The following is a 19,647-nucleotide window of genomic DNA, read 5'->3' as shown; positions in this document are numbered from 1 at the left end:
CATTGTAGGTACAGCCTTCACAAGGTTATCAACATAGACAGACTTCACAGAACACTAAGCCAATCACAATACTCAAAATTAAGCTGATTTTGGCTCAGACATATGCATCTGAAATTGCTACATTCTGAAAATTCTCCAATATATCACCTATTCCTAAACAATTTTTAAAAATTCTCATTTTACCATTGTTTGTCCAATGTTATGCTATGTACCTTGGAGGGGGAAAAAAAGTAAGGCATGACTTCTGTCCCTAAGATGTTAATAAATGTAATAGGGAGAAAAGATATGAAAGAAGCAATATATAACAAACAAACAACAAAACAAAACACATACACACACACACACAAAACTAAACCAAAAAAAACCCACAAACCCCAGAGGTTTAGAAAAAGGAATGAGCTGAGGTCACTGGAGAAACTTCACCAAGAATGTGGGAACTGAGCTAAAACTTGATTGGATAAGCGTTGACAAACATGAAGAGCCCTTTGATAAAGACAAAGTACCATTTCCTTTTTCATTTATAGGACAGAAAGTACCCCCTTGAGCTGGGGGAGGGAAAGGGAGATTTGTTATAATGTATAATTTTGACACACATTTATTGTGATTATATGCTAGGCATCTAAGTGTTGATACTAAAGACACATGGATAAAGAACAAAGGAAATACTTCTTGTCCCTAAGGAATCCACAAGAAAGCAAGTTATATAAGAACAAACAGTAACCAGAGTACAATGTAACAAGCACTACGCATGAAGTAAGAGGTATGTTATAAAATGCTAAAGGAGCACAAAGATGGTAGGTAGCTAATTCTGCCCGAGAGGGAAAAAGTAAGAGAACATATTAATGGTAGCATTCTGAGGTGGCACCTGGAGAAGAGCATACGTTAAACCAAGGAGAAAAGGCTTTTCAGGGCTTCCCTGGTGGCACAGTGGTTAAGAATCCGCCTGCCAATGCAGGGGACACGGGTTCGAGCCCTGGTCCACGAAGATCCCACATGCCGCGGAGCAGCTGAGCCCGTGCGCCACAACTACTGAGCCTGCGTTCTAGAGCCCGCGGGCCACAACTACTGAAGCCCACGCACCTAGAGCCCGTGCTCCGCAACGAGAAGCCACCGCAATGAGAAACCTGCGCACTGCAACGAAGAGTAGCCCCCGCTCGCCACCAACTAGAGAAAGCCCGCACACAGCTACGAAAACCCAACGCAGCCAAAAATAAATAAATAAATTATTTTTTTTTAAAGGTATTTCAGGCACAGGAAACAGCAAAACCAAAGGCAAGAGTACATAGCCTGTTTGTTGAAAATACTAGAATATAGGTACACAGGAGAGAATGGCTGGAGGTGAGGCTAGAAAGGAAGCATCAAAATATTTTATGAAGCGTCTGATACTATTAGGGCTGTTTTGGAAAGATAGCTCTGACAGCAGCATGACAGATGGATCAGAAGGGAGAGAGCCTAGCGAGGGAACCCTCTAAGGAGGTTAATGCATTCATTAGTCCACACAAGAGATCTATTAGTCCTCAGTTATATTCTCTCTTTTATGGGTTTCACACTGATTCCAGTGATACCAAGGATCTGGCAAACATTTGATCCAGAAACTGGAGACAATAGGTTTCTTGTGGGTCAAAATTATACATACATTCATATATATAATTAACATTTATTAAGTACACATACAGGATGCTATATAAAAAGAGCAGCCCAAGCAAAAAAAATCTCATCCTCATGTCCCTTCTCATACTTACTTCTATCATCTGCTTTAGGTCTACGGCCATCAAGTAAATTTGCACCACTCTGAAATACTATACTACTAGCACCTACACCTCTCCCATCCCATCCTCCATCGAGACATATCACCTCTTCCCTCTGATTTAGTACTTCATTCTAAGAGCTGAGGACCTGAAATTAAGTCATCTTCCAAATTTACTATGAAGCTGTGATAAAATTATACCTTGTTTCAGTTCCTATTTATTATATTTGCATTGACATAAAAATTATTTAATGAACAAATGACTTGTCAAGGTCCTAGATAACTTAATAAATTATCAATCAACCATTTAATATTTGCTGGTATTATTTGAAGATGTTGCCAAAATTTAACTGTACTACGAAAGAGTATCAAGACATAGTGTATTTAGTAAATCAGTTTATCAGCTTGAAACAAAATGAGAAACAATAAAAGTTTTCAAATGTATGTAGTTTTTATAATTTTTAAGAGACTTTAATTTAAAAGGGACTACATCTCAAGAGAAATGCATAGTTCACTGAAACACTAGATCAATAATGAAAGATTATACTATGTTTTTAGAGCAAAATTTTCTGTTATTATAGGAATAAACAAATCCTTTCTCCCTAGAAAAACACAGCTGTTTCTCACGATTTTGTTAAGATAATAGTGCTCTATTCTATTTGAAAATTCTGAAGCAAATGCAAAAACTTTTTCATCATACCCTCGACAACAAGTTACACACTCAATTCAGATGTGACTCCTAAACTGCTTTTTTTAAAAAACTGAGATATGACTGACATATAATATTAGTTTCAGGTGTACAGCATAATGATATGATCACCATAGTAAGTCCAGTTAACTTCCATCACCACACATAGTTACAAATTATTTTTCTTGTGATGAGAACTTTTAAGATCTACTCTCTTAGCCACTTTCAAATACATAATACAGTATCATTAACTGTAGTCACCATGCTGTACATTACATCCCCAGGATTTATTTATTTCATAACTGAAAGTTTGTACCTTTTGACCACCTTCACCCATTTCACCTACTCCCAAATCCCCGCCTCTGGCAACTACCAATCTATTCTCTGTATCTATGTACTGCTTATTCTACCAAGAAAATCTGATTACCTAAGTGCATGGATACAGTAGATACATCTTGGCATGTTCTTTCGATCATAGATGTCTGTAGTTTCCGGATAAAAAATCTAAAGAGAATTAAAAGAAGTAGAGTAAGGCATCCATCCACTACAGTTCATTTAATCATTCACCAATCATGAATAATACAAGTAAAACTTTGGCCAATTAGAAAACATTGTCAGCATTCGGCAAATAACCTCATTAGGGTGAACAGACATTTCATTATAAGTAATGTAAGGAACAAAATGCTACAATACACAGTGAAAAGCACTACTTGGAAAAGACTTATTTGGGTCAACCCACTGAATTTTACTAAGTATGTGAGAGTGATTTACTTACTGCAGACACAGACAGACATGGGCAAACAAAACTCAAGTTCCAGTCCAGCTTAAATCAGTGGCAAGTGTATGAGGCTCTGAAGGACTGCAATATTCCTAGTTGCTATCTAGCAGGCCTAGATTGAGTAATCATAGCTCAACAATCAACATTTACTAAGTGCTTCAGTATGTGTAAAATCACTACATTTAGACACTGAAAAAAACTACAAAATATTAAAATGTGTTATAATGCTTGGGGGAAGTAGAAAGATACACAGATAAAGTAGGTAGAATAGAGGATGTATATGGGAATGAGAGAGATGGGGAGTTTTCCTTGGTAGCATGTACCACAATTAATCAACTATGTGTGTTGAAATTATCTGTTTGACTCCTCCAATAGACTATAAGCCACATGAAGGCAAGGACTAGGTCTATGTTGTTCACTGCTGTATCTTCAATGCTAAGCCCAGAGTCAAGGTCATGGAGGGAGCTCTCTCTGATGAATTAACGAATGAGGTAGGATAGGAACAGAGTAGGTTTAGATGGAGAACAGCCTTGAATTTCAAGATCTTTTCTCATGGTAATGTGGTACCATACAACTCAATCTGTAATTTAGAGGAAAAAAGGGGTAACAGTGGATTAGAGAAGTCAGACTGGATTATGAAGTGATTAGAGGAATTTGGATGAGCACTAAAAGGCAGTGAGAAGAGTACTACAGCACTTTGTATCTAACTCTATTATAGCACTTAACACATTGTGTTTAATTACTTGTTTTTATGTTTGTTTTCCCCCACAATACCTATTGCTCCCTATGAGGAAGAACTGTGCACCCCCAAGAGAAATGGGGGTCTTTTTTGATAATTTTTTGATAATTTTTCAAATCATCTTTTTTGATAATTTTTCAAACTTTCTATGCTCATTTCCTAAGATTGAAATGTCTTCTCCTGAACGGTGAAAATCATGGTCAAAGTCAGTCACCCTCCCCAAAACAGTACAGAATACATTTTAGAAAGTAATAGGAAAAAAATAAGGTTGGGAGGGAGGATAAGAGGCAGATTATGAGGACCTTGAAAGTCAGACAAGTTTGAACTTGATATTCAGGCTTTAGAGAAGTCCTAGCTTTGGAGCCCAGGCTAAAAACAGCCTCAGGAAGATGTGACTGGAGACAAGACACAGGATACACTGAATAGTGAAGAGATCGAAGCTGAGAAAGCAGGCTGGGAGGTTGTTTCAACAGATAAAAGAGACATTGCAAATAACTGAGGAAGGCTTGGGGAATGACTGCATTTAGGAGTCCAAGGTAAATCCAAGGTTTTGAGACTGGATGACTGGGAACACGATGACATGGTACCATTTATGCAGAGAGAGGAGGTTCACTTGCGGGAAAAGGTAGGTTTCGTTTTACATATGAGAAACTCTAGGAGATAGAAAACTATCCAAGGGGAAATGTCCAGCAGCCAATTGAAGAAACTGTTTATCTTATAGCAAAGAGCCTTCAAAACAACTGAAACCATGAGAATGAGAGAATGTAGCTAAAATAAGAATTGCATCTTAAGGAATGCCCGCCACTAGGATACAGAAGGCAGAATAATTGAAGAAAACAGAGGACTATTAGGCAGATTAAAAACAATTTTAAAAATCAAAACAACAAAATGTTTCATGTAGGAGTTGGCCAAGAGCACCAATTATAATGAAGAGTCAAATGGATAAAAACCAAAAAATTACCATATTAAGTCTCTATAATTTGTATGTACCATATAAAGAGATTAGGGAAGATATCCCAATAAATACTATTATTGTCAATTATCGATCACACGTTATATTATGAGCAGAAACACATTTTTAGGCTAAGTATCTTTAGTCTACATTACTCAGAAGTCTTCTGGACTTAAATCATATAGAGCAGGCATTTCAAGGGTAATAGCCATAATAATCCTATTGTTCCTGACAGCCTCAACAGTTTGTTGAGATTGTGGTCCAGGACAATGCACTACTGTTAGTAAACAAAAAAGGTAATAAAATAAAATTATTAAAAAGGCATTTTGTAGTAACAGTACTATTAGCAATAGCAAATATTAACAAAGCTCTTAGTACCATTCAAAAGAGGTTAAATTGTTATTGCCCATTGGGCATACTACATAAAAAACAGGAACAGGAAGTTACAGGTGCATAGAAAGGCCAAGTAGCCGTAAGAACTTGACGTATTGCATTTCCTGACATTTGTGGGGCTTAATTCTCAAATATACCAGTGCAAGAAAGAGAACTTCAGCACTTTGCTCTGAAAAAAAGAGGACACAAGCTAGTCTTCTGCAAAGACTTAGCTCTGAATTTACTCAGTTCAACAGGTATATATGCAACAGTGAGCTGAGCACTCTGCTAAATGCCAAATGTTCATTTCCAAGTGGTTTCAGCCACTTTCTGATACTCCACATCTCATTTCTTTTTAATCTCTCTTTGGTTACAGAAATTTAGACTCCACAGAAACATATAAAGAAAATAAAAACCACCCTTTAACCCCATCACACAGAAATGAAAACTATTTCTCCTTGCAGATTTTTCCCAAGAATACTCACTTTATTTTTAGACAAAAATAGTGATCTCATCTTGGCCAGAACACAAGCTCTTATAATCGTAACCTGTTTTTTTTTCACTTAACACATCACGGTTATATATATAGAGACTGACATCACCCTTTTCAACGGCAGCACTAGTATTTGACTGGCTGTAACACAATTAATACCCTGAATGAAGGAATACGTGGTTTGCTATCAATTTTTTCTATCATATGCAATGCTGAAAAATCCTTACATATACATTTTTTGTGCTTGTCTAATTTTTTCTTTCTTTTTGAGCCGGTGGGGTGGGAGTGGGGACAAATTCCTAGAAGTAGAATTCTTAGGTCAGAGGATAGGGGGGAAAAAAAGCTGTCCATACCTCTAACAGTGACACTGTATCAGTGCCTCTACGGATTCAAGGTAGGACTAGGTAGCTAGATGTATGATCAGGCCACCCAAGATGGCTATTCTCTTGCTCTCTGTACATCTCCTGCTCAACCAGTCCCTGCTTCACCTATACCCTACTCATATGGCTGACATTCCCTCTTAATTATATGGCCTAATCAGTAAATGTTAGTGATCTTTAGATCAGAATGGCTCCACTATGAGAGTTTGTCAAAGGGAAGACCTCTGCCCAAGGGGCTATGAGGGACATGCCCCTCTGCTGCTTTCCCTGGTAACTGACTGATGAGCCAAACTGACGTCAATTCCCCCATAACTGGTAAACTCCTCCTCCCCCTCATCCCCACCCCCAGTAGCAAAGACTGTTGCTGTGTTCTGCCTGCTGTCTGCCGTCCACGGTAGGGTGTCACTCCAGAGCCTTGATTGGGACAGCTGAGATCCCCTAATAAACCAGTGATGTCTCTGTTGCTGTCTCCGGGCTCTTCCCTCATTCTCAAGGCAACTACAAGGCTTGCAGGCCTGCAGGGTGCAGCCCAACACTTGAGATGGCAATTTCATTAAGAGAAGCACTAAATAAACTCTTGAGCAAAACACTCAAGGATGCACACTCCCATATCAAAACTACAGCCATCATTCCAAACTCATTAAATTGTATACATTAAATATGTATGGTTTTTCTGTAATCAATTACACCTCAATAAAGCTGTCAAAAAAACAAAAACAAAAAACAAACCTACAGCCACCTCCAAAACCAGATAAAAGAAGTAAATCTCATTATACTGCCTCTACAATTTGAAATATAAAATAAACCCTTCATATTACCTACAAATTTGGTTATTCTGAAGCTGCAAGATGACATTTCTAAAATATTTCCTTATGTTCCTACATTCAAACTTGAATGTAGCAACTCTGTGAATAAATAAAATCCACTGAACTGTATACTTTAAAATGGTGAATTTCATGGTATGTGAATTTGTTTTTTTGGGGGGGGTCATGTTGATCAGCTTGCAGGATCTTAGTTCCCCAACCAGGGACTGAACTCAGGCCCTGGCAGTGAAAGTGCCGAGTCCTAACCACTGGACCACCAGGGAATTCCCTCATGGTATGTGAATTTTTTTTTTTTTTTTCCGGTACGCAGGCCTCTCACTGTTGTGGCCTCTCCAGTTGCGGAGCACAGGCTCCGGACGCGCAGGCTCAGTGGCCATGGCTCACGGGCCCAGCCGCTCCGCGGCACGTGGGATCTTCCCAGACCGGGGCACAAACCCGTGTCCCCTGCATCAGCAGGCGGACTCTCAACCACTGCGCCACCAGGGAAGCCTGGTATGTGAATTTTAATGTTTATAATTTAGTGTAGTAAAAGTAAATGACATCATAGGGAATTTCTCTAGGGTGAGGTGAAGCAGGGATGAGAAATATAAAAGAAAAAGAACAAAGCTATTGCCTAAAACAAACTGAAGAGCTCCTTTAGTATTAAAATATAGATAGATAGATATATCTATATATATATCAGCAAAGAATCAATTGAGAATAATTTTACAGGTAGAATGAGAACTGTTATGCCAAACAGCCAGAACTAAGCCGGAACTATGAATATCACATAAATTACCTTAGGCAATCCAATCTCGCCCATGGCATTCAACCACTGAATCACATTATCAGTGTGTCTAAAGTGGAGGCCAGTTGCCTAGAACAAATAAAAGACCATTAGGCACTGTTTGGCAATACTGAAGCAAATACTAAATAAATACTCTCTATGTATCAATAAAAGTTTCCCTGTAAGACTTTACATGGTCCCCTTAAACTTAAGGTCTCTCTGTATCATTACACATTCTAATCCCCAAAAGCCAAATCCACATCTCAGCTCTTCTCAGTTAAGAACCATCTGGAGAATCTTCCTGTGTACAGTGTGCTCAGCAGAACATGGTCTTTGGAATTCAATTATGTTGGATTCAATTCCTGACTTGGCTATCTATTGGTGACACTGGGCAAGTCACTTCACCCTACTGATTCTGAGTTTCCCCATCTTTAACACCTACTTTATGTTTGTTGGAAAGATTAACTGAGAAAATGTACATAAAGCACTCAGTGTGGTGTCTGGCAAGTAGAAGATACTCCTAAAATGAGGTATTTTCATACTACACATATAAACATCCCCCTCTTAACCTCTACACCTGTTGTTTTTTAGGAAGGTTTACCCTCAAGACGGTTAGAGGTGTAGGCTATTGTCTTTACTGTTGCTGGAGACGGCTCTGTCTGCCTGTTCTGCACATATTTTTTAGAGTCAACAGAACAGCTCAGGAGGTGTCTTCAGAATAACCACTTATTTAAAACTCAGTATATGAGTCTTTGCTTTCTGATGAAGAAAAGTTTCTATTTGGGATGTTAATTTTGGCTTAAGACCTATACTTTCCTTGTTTTCCTTTTAATTTAAATATTAAAAAGCCAAACAACAACAAAAAAACCAACTCTTTTGATTCTGTCTTCATCCTTAACTCATTCTGAGCTCTTGCCCAGTTCTTACAGTTGACCCCTCTTACACTTGCCCTTGGTTTTGCAATCTTCCACTATCTTCTATACTCATCCTTTTTTCAGATAAGAGCCCTTAGGAAAGCTCCCCACAGAAACTGTGAGCAACGGGAATTTGGTCCTTGTCAACATCCCAACTTAATTAAAGCAGTCTTCTTTTTGAGGGCCCTGGGCCACAAAATCAATCACTTATCTCAATTTTCTGAAATCGGATCACTGTCCCATTTTACCTTAAACTTTAATATCATGAGGTGATTTTCTTTCTTTTTTTTTTTTTTGCGGTATGCGGGCCTCTCACCGTCAAGGCCTCTCCCATTGCGGAGCACAGGCTCCGGACGCGCAGGCTCAGCGGCCATGGCTCACGGGCCCAGCCGCTCCGCGGCATGTGGGATCCTCCTGGATGGGGGAACAAACCCGCGTCCCCTACATCGGCAGGTGGATTCCCAACCACTGCGCCACCAGGGAAGCCCCATGGGGTGATTTTCTTCCCCCAAAGTTGCTATTGCTTTCAATTTGCCAACAAATCTCAGAGCTTGGTTAAAATTAGATTTAAAGTAGTAATTCCCCTAGTTACTTCCTCTACCTTCTAAGAAATAAAAAATTCATCAAGGACCATGAAAATTTCTAGATACAAATTACTCATTAGAATTGCGCCAGAAATACGGACAGCTGAAGTTCTTTTACTACTGTATCTTGACTTTGCACTAAATTTTCTCCACTCTGTCAGGTATTTTATTTTGTTGGAACAAACACACTTACACATATTTCTCAGTAACTGTTTCAGAGGATAAAGTATGCTAAACATCTCTCTCAAGTTTACAGAAATTTAAGCACCAAGCAAGGAAGGACTCACCTTGTATCTGGTCTGCTCTCGATCATAGATCTTCTTCAGTGACACCACTTTAGGGGAGAAGAAGTTTCCTAGTTTGGCAAGATAGACCCCATTCCGAAGCCCCTCTTCCAGTTCTGTGGTGGGAGGCAGGTCTTCCCCCAGGCATGCTTCCATCCACCTGCACAGAAGGAGGGAGGACATGAGAAAAGAGAGGGAAGGTATGAACCCCTCCCCTCTTCAGAGATTTCAAGCTTAATTTCCATTCTCCTTGGACAAGTTTAAGTTGAACATAAGCAATAGTGTTTGAAGACTCAATTTCACACACATCCTTGTTCTGGCCCAGTTAGATCTCAGAGGCAGGGAACTTAGGAAAATTCCCAAGTATAAACGCCACCCTCTTCTCCACCCTACTTTCCTCTCCTGCAGCAAGAGAGCCAGCTGGCTCCCCAGTTCCTAAATGCCCCACGAGCCTCAGCCCAGACTGTCTCCCTTACTCCTTCAGTTGCGCCTTAAGAATTCCTAAGAAAAATCTTTTGTAACTAAAGCCACCATCTCTCAACTGTTCAGAAACTTAAATTTGCAGCTGAAGTTCTCTTCTGGTTTGAGAATTCAGCATCCATAGTGAATTTCTAGGTTCAGATTTTAAAGTTGTTTTGGGGTTACCAAAATAGTCAATCATCTCAGCTAAAATACTTAAGGAAACTCCAATGGAAGCAGTAAAAGCGAATTCTTATGTGTTTTTTTAGAGGGGAAAGGAAGTTGTATCGGAAAACTATATTGTCCCCCTCGGACACCTCTCACAAGATTTCAGGGAATCCCATGATAAAACAAAGCCAAGTTTATTTGCATATATTTTCTACCAACAGAAATGTAGTTAACTAAAAAAGTCATTTAGGGCAATGGTTTTAAACTTTTTTTTGAATCACAGAATCCTCTATCTAAGGAAAGTTACAGATCCTTCCCCCAAAAAATGTATATATACTTAAATTTAATATATAATTTCAGAGATTTCATTGACTCCAGATTGAAAACCCCTAATTTATAAGTATGCTACTCAAATTTTACAAGGCTACTGTTATCCCCAAATTCTTTACCATTCTTTATGGGGGTTGAGGGGGACCACTAGATGATGCCTGGTCTGTTTCCCTAGGAATAAATCTTTGAAAAGCCAAATGGGGAAAGAAAAAATCCAAAGATACAGCAGACTGAAGTAAAAGCTAGATTTACTGCCAAATGGGACAACATAAGAATGAAACATTTATAATGTTAATTGATACCTAGAGTTTAAATTAAAAGACAAATAAAACTGGAAGCCACATTTAAATATGCCATATTTTACACACACACACACACCCATGAAAATTTATAAGAAAACTCTAACATACCAATAGAAAAAGAGACCAAATAATATATAAATGTATTTATAATCCCATTTATGTGTGTTTCTATATAATTCTTTACATTAATAAAATTGCCTGAAAGAGCTTGAATTTACATACTTTTAAAATTATTAGTTTTATAATTCAGAATAAAATTTCTTGTATTAATTCTATCTTTTCAAACTGAGATTACCACTCAGAATCTTTAAAAAATAATGAGGGAATTCCCTGGAGGTCTAGTGGTTAGGACTCAGTGCTTTCACTGCAGGGGCCCAGGTTCAATCTGTGGTAGGGAGCTAGGATTCCCACAAAAAAAAAAAGGAAAAGCAACAATGTTCCTGTTTTTCTCAAGTTCTATAGAATAGTTACTCAACCTCACTTTCAAATCTATTCTACTTCTAAAGCAGCTAGCATACTGTCTGACACATAGATACTTAAATAAATACTAGCTGGACAGATGAATGGGCCAGAGAATTTTCTGGTTATTTCCTACACCCAATGATACTATGTTTTCTCTTCTGGCTTTTCCTTTAGGTAGTAGAACTGAAATGTCATAAGGGGAAAAAGAAGAAACAAATGAATTTTCCAGAAGAGTTACCATAGTAACTAAATTAGATATCAATTTGTAGCAGCTACAAAATCCAAACTGTGCTTCTCCAAGAGCCTAAGACCATAGGGCAATGTGGAAAAGAACATAGGTCAATGGTATGGAAAATAGCTGTAGTCTAAAGACACATCTCATATAATCGTCCATCCAATATTTTACTGCTAAAAAGGATACAGCAAACAGCTCCTGGCAATCCCTGCTCTCAGGGGACAGTCTAACTTATGTTCTCATAAACAGGGACAAACCTAGGATAAATCTTAAGCCCAAAACAGCCCTTGATCACATAATAGTATGAAGAAAAAGTTACTTATTTTCCTCTCAAAATGGGGAAGACTGTGGATAAACAACACAGTAGTGCTTTTGGCTTGAATCAGAGCCAGCTACCAAAGCTGTAGCTGGCTGGTACAGCTCAGCTGGAGAGGTTCTCCTCTCCTCTGAGATCACTGGATTAAAATCAGAGTAAAAGGAGGGACCACAGCCACATCTCCCACAATCCTTTACCTTCGCCTTCTCTTGTCTAACTGCTATAAAACAGTCCTGACTGATGACAAGACTCACAAGCTTTCTATAGCGGAGTAGAATACCCTAAATATCACACAAGTGTCAGGCCTGAAGAAAAGCCACCTGTGGGCTTCCCTGGTGGCGCAGTGGTTGAGAGTCCGCCTGCTGCTGCAGGGGACATGGGTTCATGCCCCGGTCTGGGAAGATCCCACATGCCGCGGAGCGGCTGGACCCGTGAGCCATGGCCGCTGAGCCTGCGCGTCCGGAGCCTGTGCTCTGCAACGGGAGAGGCCACAACAGTGAGAGGCCCACTTACCGCAAAAAAAAAAAAAAAAAAAAAAAAAAAAAAAGCCACCTGTGATCTGGTGAAAAGGAATAAGCAGAGAGGGAGAGCTACAGGAAACAGGCAAAAGCACAGAAGTGTCTCTAAACAACCGCCACAAGCCCAAAACTGCCCTCCAGTTCCCTGTGTGGCTCACCCTCCATTCTAAGCTCTGCTCCACAGCAGAGAATCACCTGGTTTGTTTATAAGAATAAAGTTAGTTAAATTAGGACCAAACTGCTTTGAAAAATTAACAGCATTAAGTAGGGTGCTATATTACTAGACTCTTAATCTTAGCATCAGTTTGGATTCTACTATAATTCTGAGAAGATGCAACAAATTCTCCTGTCCTTCTCTACAGCCCATCTGAGATTCCCCCTCTGCCACAAACTCACAGCATCACAAAATGTGAGAGCAAGGAAGTGAATGCACTTCTAGGGCAAATCCCTTTGGGGTTTTCCCCCCAATATAACACATATCCATTAAACAAAATTACAAAACATTTCTCAACATTTTATGAATATTTTCCATGTTACTATACAGTTTCTCAAGACTTTGAGTTACATTAAAATTCTACCAAGTGCTAATCAGTCACCTATGTTGGACATTTATACCATTTCTAAATGTTTTCAACCATTAAATAATTCTGCAAAGAACGTCTTTGTACACAATGTTCTTCCGTATTTAGAATTAATTCCTTCGGAAACTCGAAAACAAAAAATGTTATTGCTCAAAAGCTTACCCAAAGGCTGTACCTATTTGTACAACTCTCTCATTTAACAAATAAGAGTAAGGCCTATCAAAGGTTACCTGCTAGCTAGTGACAAAGGTGCGATAAGAGGACCCTATTCCTAATTTAGAATCCTTCTCACTAAACCACTATTGCTCTTACCACATCATCCCAAAAGCCTAACAGAGCTGAGCTCCACAGGGCTATAAACAGGACAAAGTTTCAGATATCCCACGCAGGAAAAAGGCTGGTATCTCTCCAAGTTCTGTCCACTTAATAGGGTTTTAAATATTTCAGTTTAACTGTAAGACCACCAGTAATTCTCAACTCAGACACAAAGCTTCCTTATAAAACTTAAGCATTTAAATTAACTTTATAAATACACTTAAGAATAAATCTATGCATTGATTCTTATCTTACAGCGGGCACAAAAATCCACTCAAAATGGACTGAAGACTTGAATGCAAGACTTGAAACCATAAACTCCTTTAAGAAGACACAGTGGGTAAGCTCCTTGACATCAGTCGTGGAGATGAGTTTTTTGGATTTGACACCTAAAGCAAAGGCATCAAAAGCAAAAACAGGGCTTCCCTGGTGGCGCAGTGGTTGGGAGTCCGCCTGCCAATGCAGGGGACACGGGTTCGTGCCCTGTTCCGGGAAGATCCCACATGCCGCGGAGCAGCTGGGCCCGTGAGCCATGGCCACTGAGCCTGCGCGTCTGGAGCCTGTGCTCCGCGATGGGAGAGGCCACAACAGTGAAAGGCCCGTGTACCGCAAAAAAAAAAAAAAAAAAAAAAAAAGACAAGAGAAAGAAAAAGTGTTGGTGAGGATGTGAAGAAAAGGGAACCCCTGTGCACTATTCGTGGTGTAGACAAAGAATGTCCTCTGCCATTTCAGTAAACAAAGAGCGTTGAGTCCATCAAGCCATCAGCCACTGCAGCGGCCTCTGACGGTACACCCTAAGGGGAATTCAGGATGGAGAAAAACAGGTTGCCCACCACCAAGCCATGAACCTCTACATCCAGCCCCAACGGTATACCCTGAGGGGATTCAAGAGAGAGAAAAAAAGGATACTGGCTATACGTAAGGTGCATATCAAAGGAATAATTTCAATAAGCCCAGACTCTTGCACCTTCCCGTAAGTAGAAAAGCACTTAATTCATTAACCTGAGATGTCTGGGTTTCTTGTTTTGTTTTGTTTTAATAGCAGTAATCTTATGATGTTCTGACTACCTGGGTTTTGTTTTTTTCCTTCAAAAAACTCTTATTTATCCTGGCTCCTCCCTTACCTCTTTGGAACAGTCCTTCAGAGCTATCTGAGAGGCTGTCTCCCGGTCTTCAAGTCCTCATTAAGTCTGCCGAATAAAACATAATTCTCAACTTTTAGGTTGTACATTTTTTTTCAGCCAACAGTGGGAATATAAATTGGTGTAGCCACTATGGAGGCAATATGGAGGTTCTTCAAAAAATTAAAAATAGAACTGCCATATCATCCAGCAATCCCACTTCTGGGTATACAGACATCCCTGGGTATCAACAGGGGATTGGTTCCAGGACCCATGTAGATAGGTACCAAAATCCAAGGATGCTCAAATCCTGTACATAAAATGTCATCATACTTGCATACAACCTAAGCACACTCTCCTGTATACTTTAAATCATCTGTAGATTACTATAATACCTAATACAATGTAAATGCTATGTAAATAGTTGTCAATATAATGTAAATGTTATGTAAATAATTGCTGCCAAGCAGCAAATTCAAGTTTTGCTTTTTGGAACTTTCTGGAATTATTTTTTCCCTGAATATTTTCAATCCACAGTTGATTGACTCCACAGATGCTGAACCTGCAGATATGGAGGGATAACTGTATAGCCAAAAGAAATGAAAACAGGATATTGAATATAAATCTGCACTCTCATGTCCACCGCAGCATTATTCACAATAGCCAAGATATGGAAACACTAAGTACCCAGGAATGGATAAAGAGATTGTGGTATATGTCTACAAAGAAATATTATTCAGCCATGAGAAAGAAGGAAATCCTGCCATTTGTGACAACATGGATGGACCTTGAGGGCATTATGCTAAGTGAAATAAACCAGACAGAGAAAACCAAGTACTGTATGGTATCACTTACACGTGGAATCTTAAAAAAAAAAAGTCAAACTTTAGTGCTTTCCAGGAGGTAGGGTATGGAGAAAATAGGGAGAGGTTGGTAAAAGGATACAAACTTTCAGCTTTAAGATGAATAAGGTCTGAGGATCTAACATAAACCAGTGACTATAGTTGATAACATTATATTGTATAATCAAAATTTGTTAAGAGAGTAGAACTTAAATGTCCTCACCAAAAAAAAAAAAAAAAAAAAAGATAAACGTGAGGTGATGGATATTAACTATATCCTTTCACAATGTATACATACATCAAATCACCACAACGTACTTATTTTAAATATCCTATAATTTTACATGCTATTTATACCTCAGTAAAGCAGAAATTTAACAAACAAATCAATCTATGCACAAAAGAAAAGTCACTGGTCAACACAATTCTCATATTACCAATTCTCATGTTTAAAACTGTCTTAATAGTCATAGAACTTCACAGTTGGAAGGCTCATTAAAGCTCTTCCAGTCTACCCCAACTCCTCCACTCCCCTCTCACCTCCCACTCCCTCCCCCACTTTAATGCCTGAATGCTTCCAAAACAACTTGGCCAAATCATGATGTAAGCTGACCCTGAACACTGATGCTGACATAGAATCACACATTCAAGTTAACCCATTTCATCTCAGGATTCTAGCAGCCAAAAAGTTTTTATTAAGCCAGCAGTTAGCTCCCCATTGACACCCTAAGCTAAGCTGCCTTCTGGAGCAAGACAACATATGGAATTAAAACATAATGTGACCAGTACTGGCCAGGGACTTTTAAAGACGTGGATTTATATCCTGTCCCTGTTACTTATCAAGACAGCAAGTCACTTACCCAGTTTCTTCATTTGTTAAAAGGGAATAACAATATTTTCCAAATAAGGCTGTTGTTGAGGATTAAATAAGATGACACGTGAAATACAGTGCTTAGCACAGTGCTTGGCTGGGTATTTAAAAAATATTTGTGCTTTTCCTCCTTTCCCCTCATATGATGAGTCACATGCTGACACTTTTGTCAGTAAAATGATTCCAGTTCCTTCAAGTACTCTTCATGAAAAGAGAAGAACAGCATCTACCTCACAGGACGATTGTGAGGATTAAAAGAGATAACACATAAGAAGAGTTAAGAACAGTGCCTGGAATACAGTAAGCGCTCAGAGCGTTAGCTGGTATTACTACTAGTGTTAGACATGACTCCCTGCCCCTCGCATCTTTCTCATTCATCTCTGAACACTATGCTCCAGGTGTGGTCTGACTGGCCTGAAATGGAACCGGAATATCACTCCTTCATTTTGAACACTCCAAAACCACAGACAAAGCCTCGATTAAATTATTTTACAACACTTTTCCACTCAACAGAGATTCTTATATTTTTTTCCCCAAATATGCAGCTGCTAAACCCAATCTCTACAGCTCCATATGAGAACCATTATTTGCACTCATCTCTACTATGTTTCTTCATGTTTGATTCAGCCCATTGTCCCGAATGTCAACACCTTTTGGGATCCTAATTCTGTTACCCAAAATACCAACTTCTCTTCCAGCTTCACATCATCCACAAATATTAATGGGTTTTAAAGAATGATGAGGAGGAGTTCACCAAATGGCCAAGGCAGAGAAGGCCTCTAAGCAGAAGAAATACCATGTACAAAGGCAGGGAGGGCTGAGAAAAAATGGTGGGTTACGGAGTAATTCCGCACTGCCATTGCTAGAGGGGAAAGTAGGAGGTGAAGACAAAAAAAAAGAGCAGGCTGGATGGTGCAAGGCCTGTCTGTCATGCTAAGAAACCTTTCCTTCTGTCATGAGAGACGCTGAAGGATTTTAAGTGGGAGGTGACCTGATCAGATCTGTTTCAGAAAATCACTTTGGCAACTATGTGGGGTTTTAACATTTTTCTTCAAGTACAAATGTTTCTACAAGTACAAATGTTTTAACAAAGAAGTCACTTTTTAAAAAAAGTTCTGAGAATATTATAACAAGTGGTGACACCAGCACACCCAATCTGTGATCAGGTCTCTCAGCCATGACCACAGATAGAACTCAGCGACAAAACTCTTATATGAAGGAAATGCAGAATAGAGTTGTTAGTCCTTCCTCCCACAAAAAGGGATTAAACTTTCAACATTTTCTCTTCCTCAAGTTTAACCCTAGAACTGCTTTAACAAATCTAACTCAAATGAGAATTACTAAAAAAAAAAAAAAAAAAAAAAAATTTTTAAGTGACATCTGATCTGAATCACAACTATTAAACAGGAAAAGAGTAACATCTGAATGGTTCATTTTCTATAAATAACGCCAAAAAAAAAAAATCTCTAACACCACCTGGCAGATATTAAGTTAAATACTTTACATGCATTATTTCACTTGATCCTTGCAAAAACCCCATAAGGTAAGTAGTATTACTATTCTTATTTTACTGATATAAGAAAACTATGGGCTCCTCAAAGTAAAGTAACTTGTCCAAGATTACCCATCTAGTAAGTGGCTGAGATCACACTTGAACCCAAGATGGTGTGATTCTAAAGTGCAAACTGAGGTGCTACATTCAAGCAATTTATTCAAAAATAATAAAAGCTACTACCCTCCTTAATACTCAATAATAAAAGCTCAAGTTCTGGAGCTGGGCCTCCTGAAGCACCCTAAACCACAGTGCATGACCTCATTAACAACACTTACTCTACCAAGGACCAAGAGAGAGGCCTATAAAATATTAAACATTGAAGTTGACACAATTAGTGTGAAAAGTGCTTATATATAAAAGTCTATCTTTAATATAATTGCATAATAATTCTTATAGTCCTGATATAGCTTTCATATCTAGTGTATTTTGATAAAGCTTTGTTTTATTCATATTATAAATCAATTTTCCAAAAAAAATCTACTCTGACAGCTAAATATCCATTTAGGAAACATTTCTAATGGCTCACTCTGTGCAACACTTATCAGTGGCATAAAATGCGCTAACTACCTGGAGATCACCCTCTGGGAACAGAGATGCTTAAACTACTAGCTACAATAGTAGATGATATTTGAACTAGGCTTTTAAGATAAATTGTATTTAGAGAGGTGAAAATGGGAAATAAACACATTTAAGATAAAGGAGAACAGCATAAAAAAGAGGGCAAAAAGGCATGAAAACAAATGGCATATTTAGGGAATGACAAATCATTGTGGTAGAGGAGTAGAAGATGTACCTGGAACAATAGAATTTTAATCTGCAGGCAATGGGAACCACAAAAGTTTCTGAATAGAAGAGTAGCTTGGTCAGATCTGACACTTAGTATGGTAGCTAGGACAACAGCACAGAAGACAGATTCAACAGAGAAATATTAGGCAACTATTTCAGGAATCCAGGTGAGAGATAATAAGGTCTCCAACTAGGGCAATGGCAGAAACAGAAAGAAAAATGATGAGTAATTTCAAAGGAAGAATTGACCCCATTTGACAATCTGTTAGATGGCTGGGAGTGGGGGTTAGAAGGGCACTGAGGAAGATGAGGTTTAACAGACAACTGGAAAAGAAAAGAAAAACAAAGTTAGCTGCTGACCTCACATTTTGCTACTGACTTTAAACATCAAGTGGATTAGAGATTTTAAAACATAAAAAAATGAAAGGAGGAAAAAAATATAAATGAATGGTTGTATAATCTTGAAATGAGAAAGGCGTTTCCAAATAAGACTGTGAGGCAGAAATCATTTTGGAAAGGGGGAAATAAGCTGTCTACACAAAAAGCAGTTAAACTTCTACAAGGAAATTAAAAAAAAATTTGAAAGATAAGCTGGAGGGAAAATTTGCAACCTATAACAAGGAGCTAGGAATCTCTCATAATCTTCCTTTTTTAAAATTTTTTAAATTTTTTGGCTGCACGGCATGCGGATCTCGGTTCCGCGACCAGGCATTGAACTTGTCCCCCACCCCTCCTGCACTGGAAGGGTGGAGTCCTAACCACTGAACCACCAGGGAAGTGCCCTCTCCCATAATCTTTATTTATTTATTTTTTAAAATAAAGCTTTATTTATTTAAATTTATTTATTTATTTATTTATTTATTTATGGCAGCATTGGGTCTTCGTCGCTGTGCGCGGGCTTTCTCTAGTTGTGGCGAGCGGGGGCTACTCTTTGTTGCGGTGCGTGGGCTTCTCATTGTGGTGGCTTCTCTTGTTGTGGAGCATGGGCTCTAGGCACGCGGGCTTCAGTATTTGTGGCACCTGGGCTCAGTAGTTGTGGCTCGCGGGCTTAGTTGCTCCACGGCATGTGAGATCTTCCCGGACCAGGGCTCAAACCCGTGTAGCCTGCATTGGCAGGCGGATTCTTAACCACTGTGCCACCAGGGAAGCCCTCCCATAATCTTTATTTTTATTTTTTTTGTGGTACACGGGCCTCTCACTGTTGTGGCCTCTCCCGTTGCGGAGCACAGGCTCCGGACGCGCAGGCTCAGCGGCCATGGCTCAAG

General features: G+C 39.0%; 1 protein-coding gene across 2 annotated transcripts in view; it reads right to left on the bottom strand.

The window, feature by feature from the left end:
- Positions 1–19,647, bottom strand: part of IQGAP1 (IQ motif containing GTPase activating protein 1) — a 107,009-nt gene that overhangs the window by 58,677 nt on the left and 28,685 nt on the right. For both annotated transcript variants that reach the window (XM_028495486.2, XM_024117231.3), the window contains exons 3-5: positions 9,525–9,681; positions 7,752–7,829; positions 2,863–2,939 (exon numbers count right to left, since the gene is read on the bottom strand). In XM_028495486.2, the coding sequence (XP_028351287.1) occupies positions 2,863–2,939; positions 7,752–7,829; positions 9,525–9,681 (312 nt within the window). The remainder of the gene's footprint in view (positions 1–2,862; positions 2,940–7,751; positions 7,830–9,524; positions 9,682–19,647) is intronic.

Source organism: Physeter macrocephalus, chromosome 11 (assembly GCF_002837175.3).
Source record: "Physeter macrocephalus isolate SW-GA chromosome 11, ASM283717v5, whole genome shotgun sequence".
Classification (NCBI taxonomy): Eukaryota; Metazoa; Chordata; class Mammalia; order Artiodactyla; family Physeteridae; genus Physeter; species Physeter macrocephalus.
This window is presented reverse-complemented; position numbering and strand designations above follow the sequence as displayed.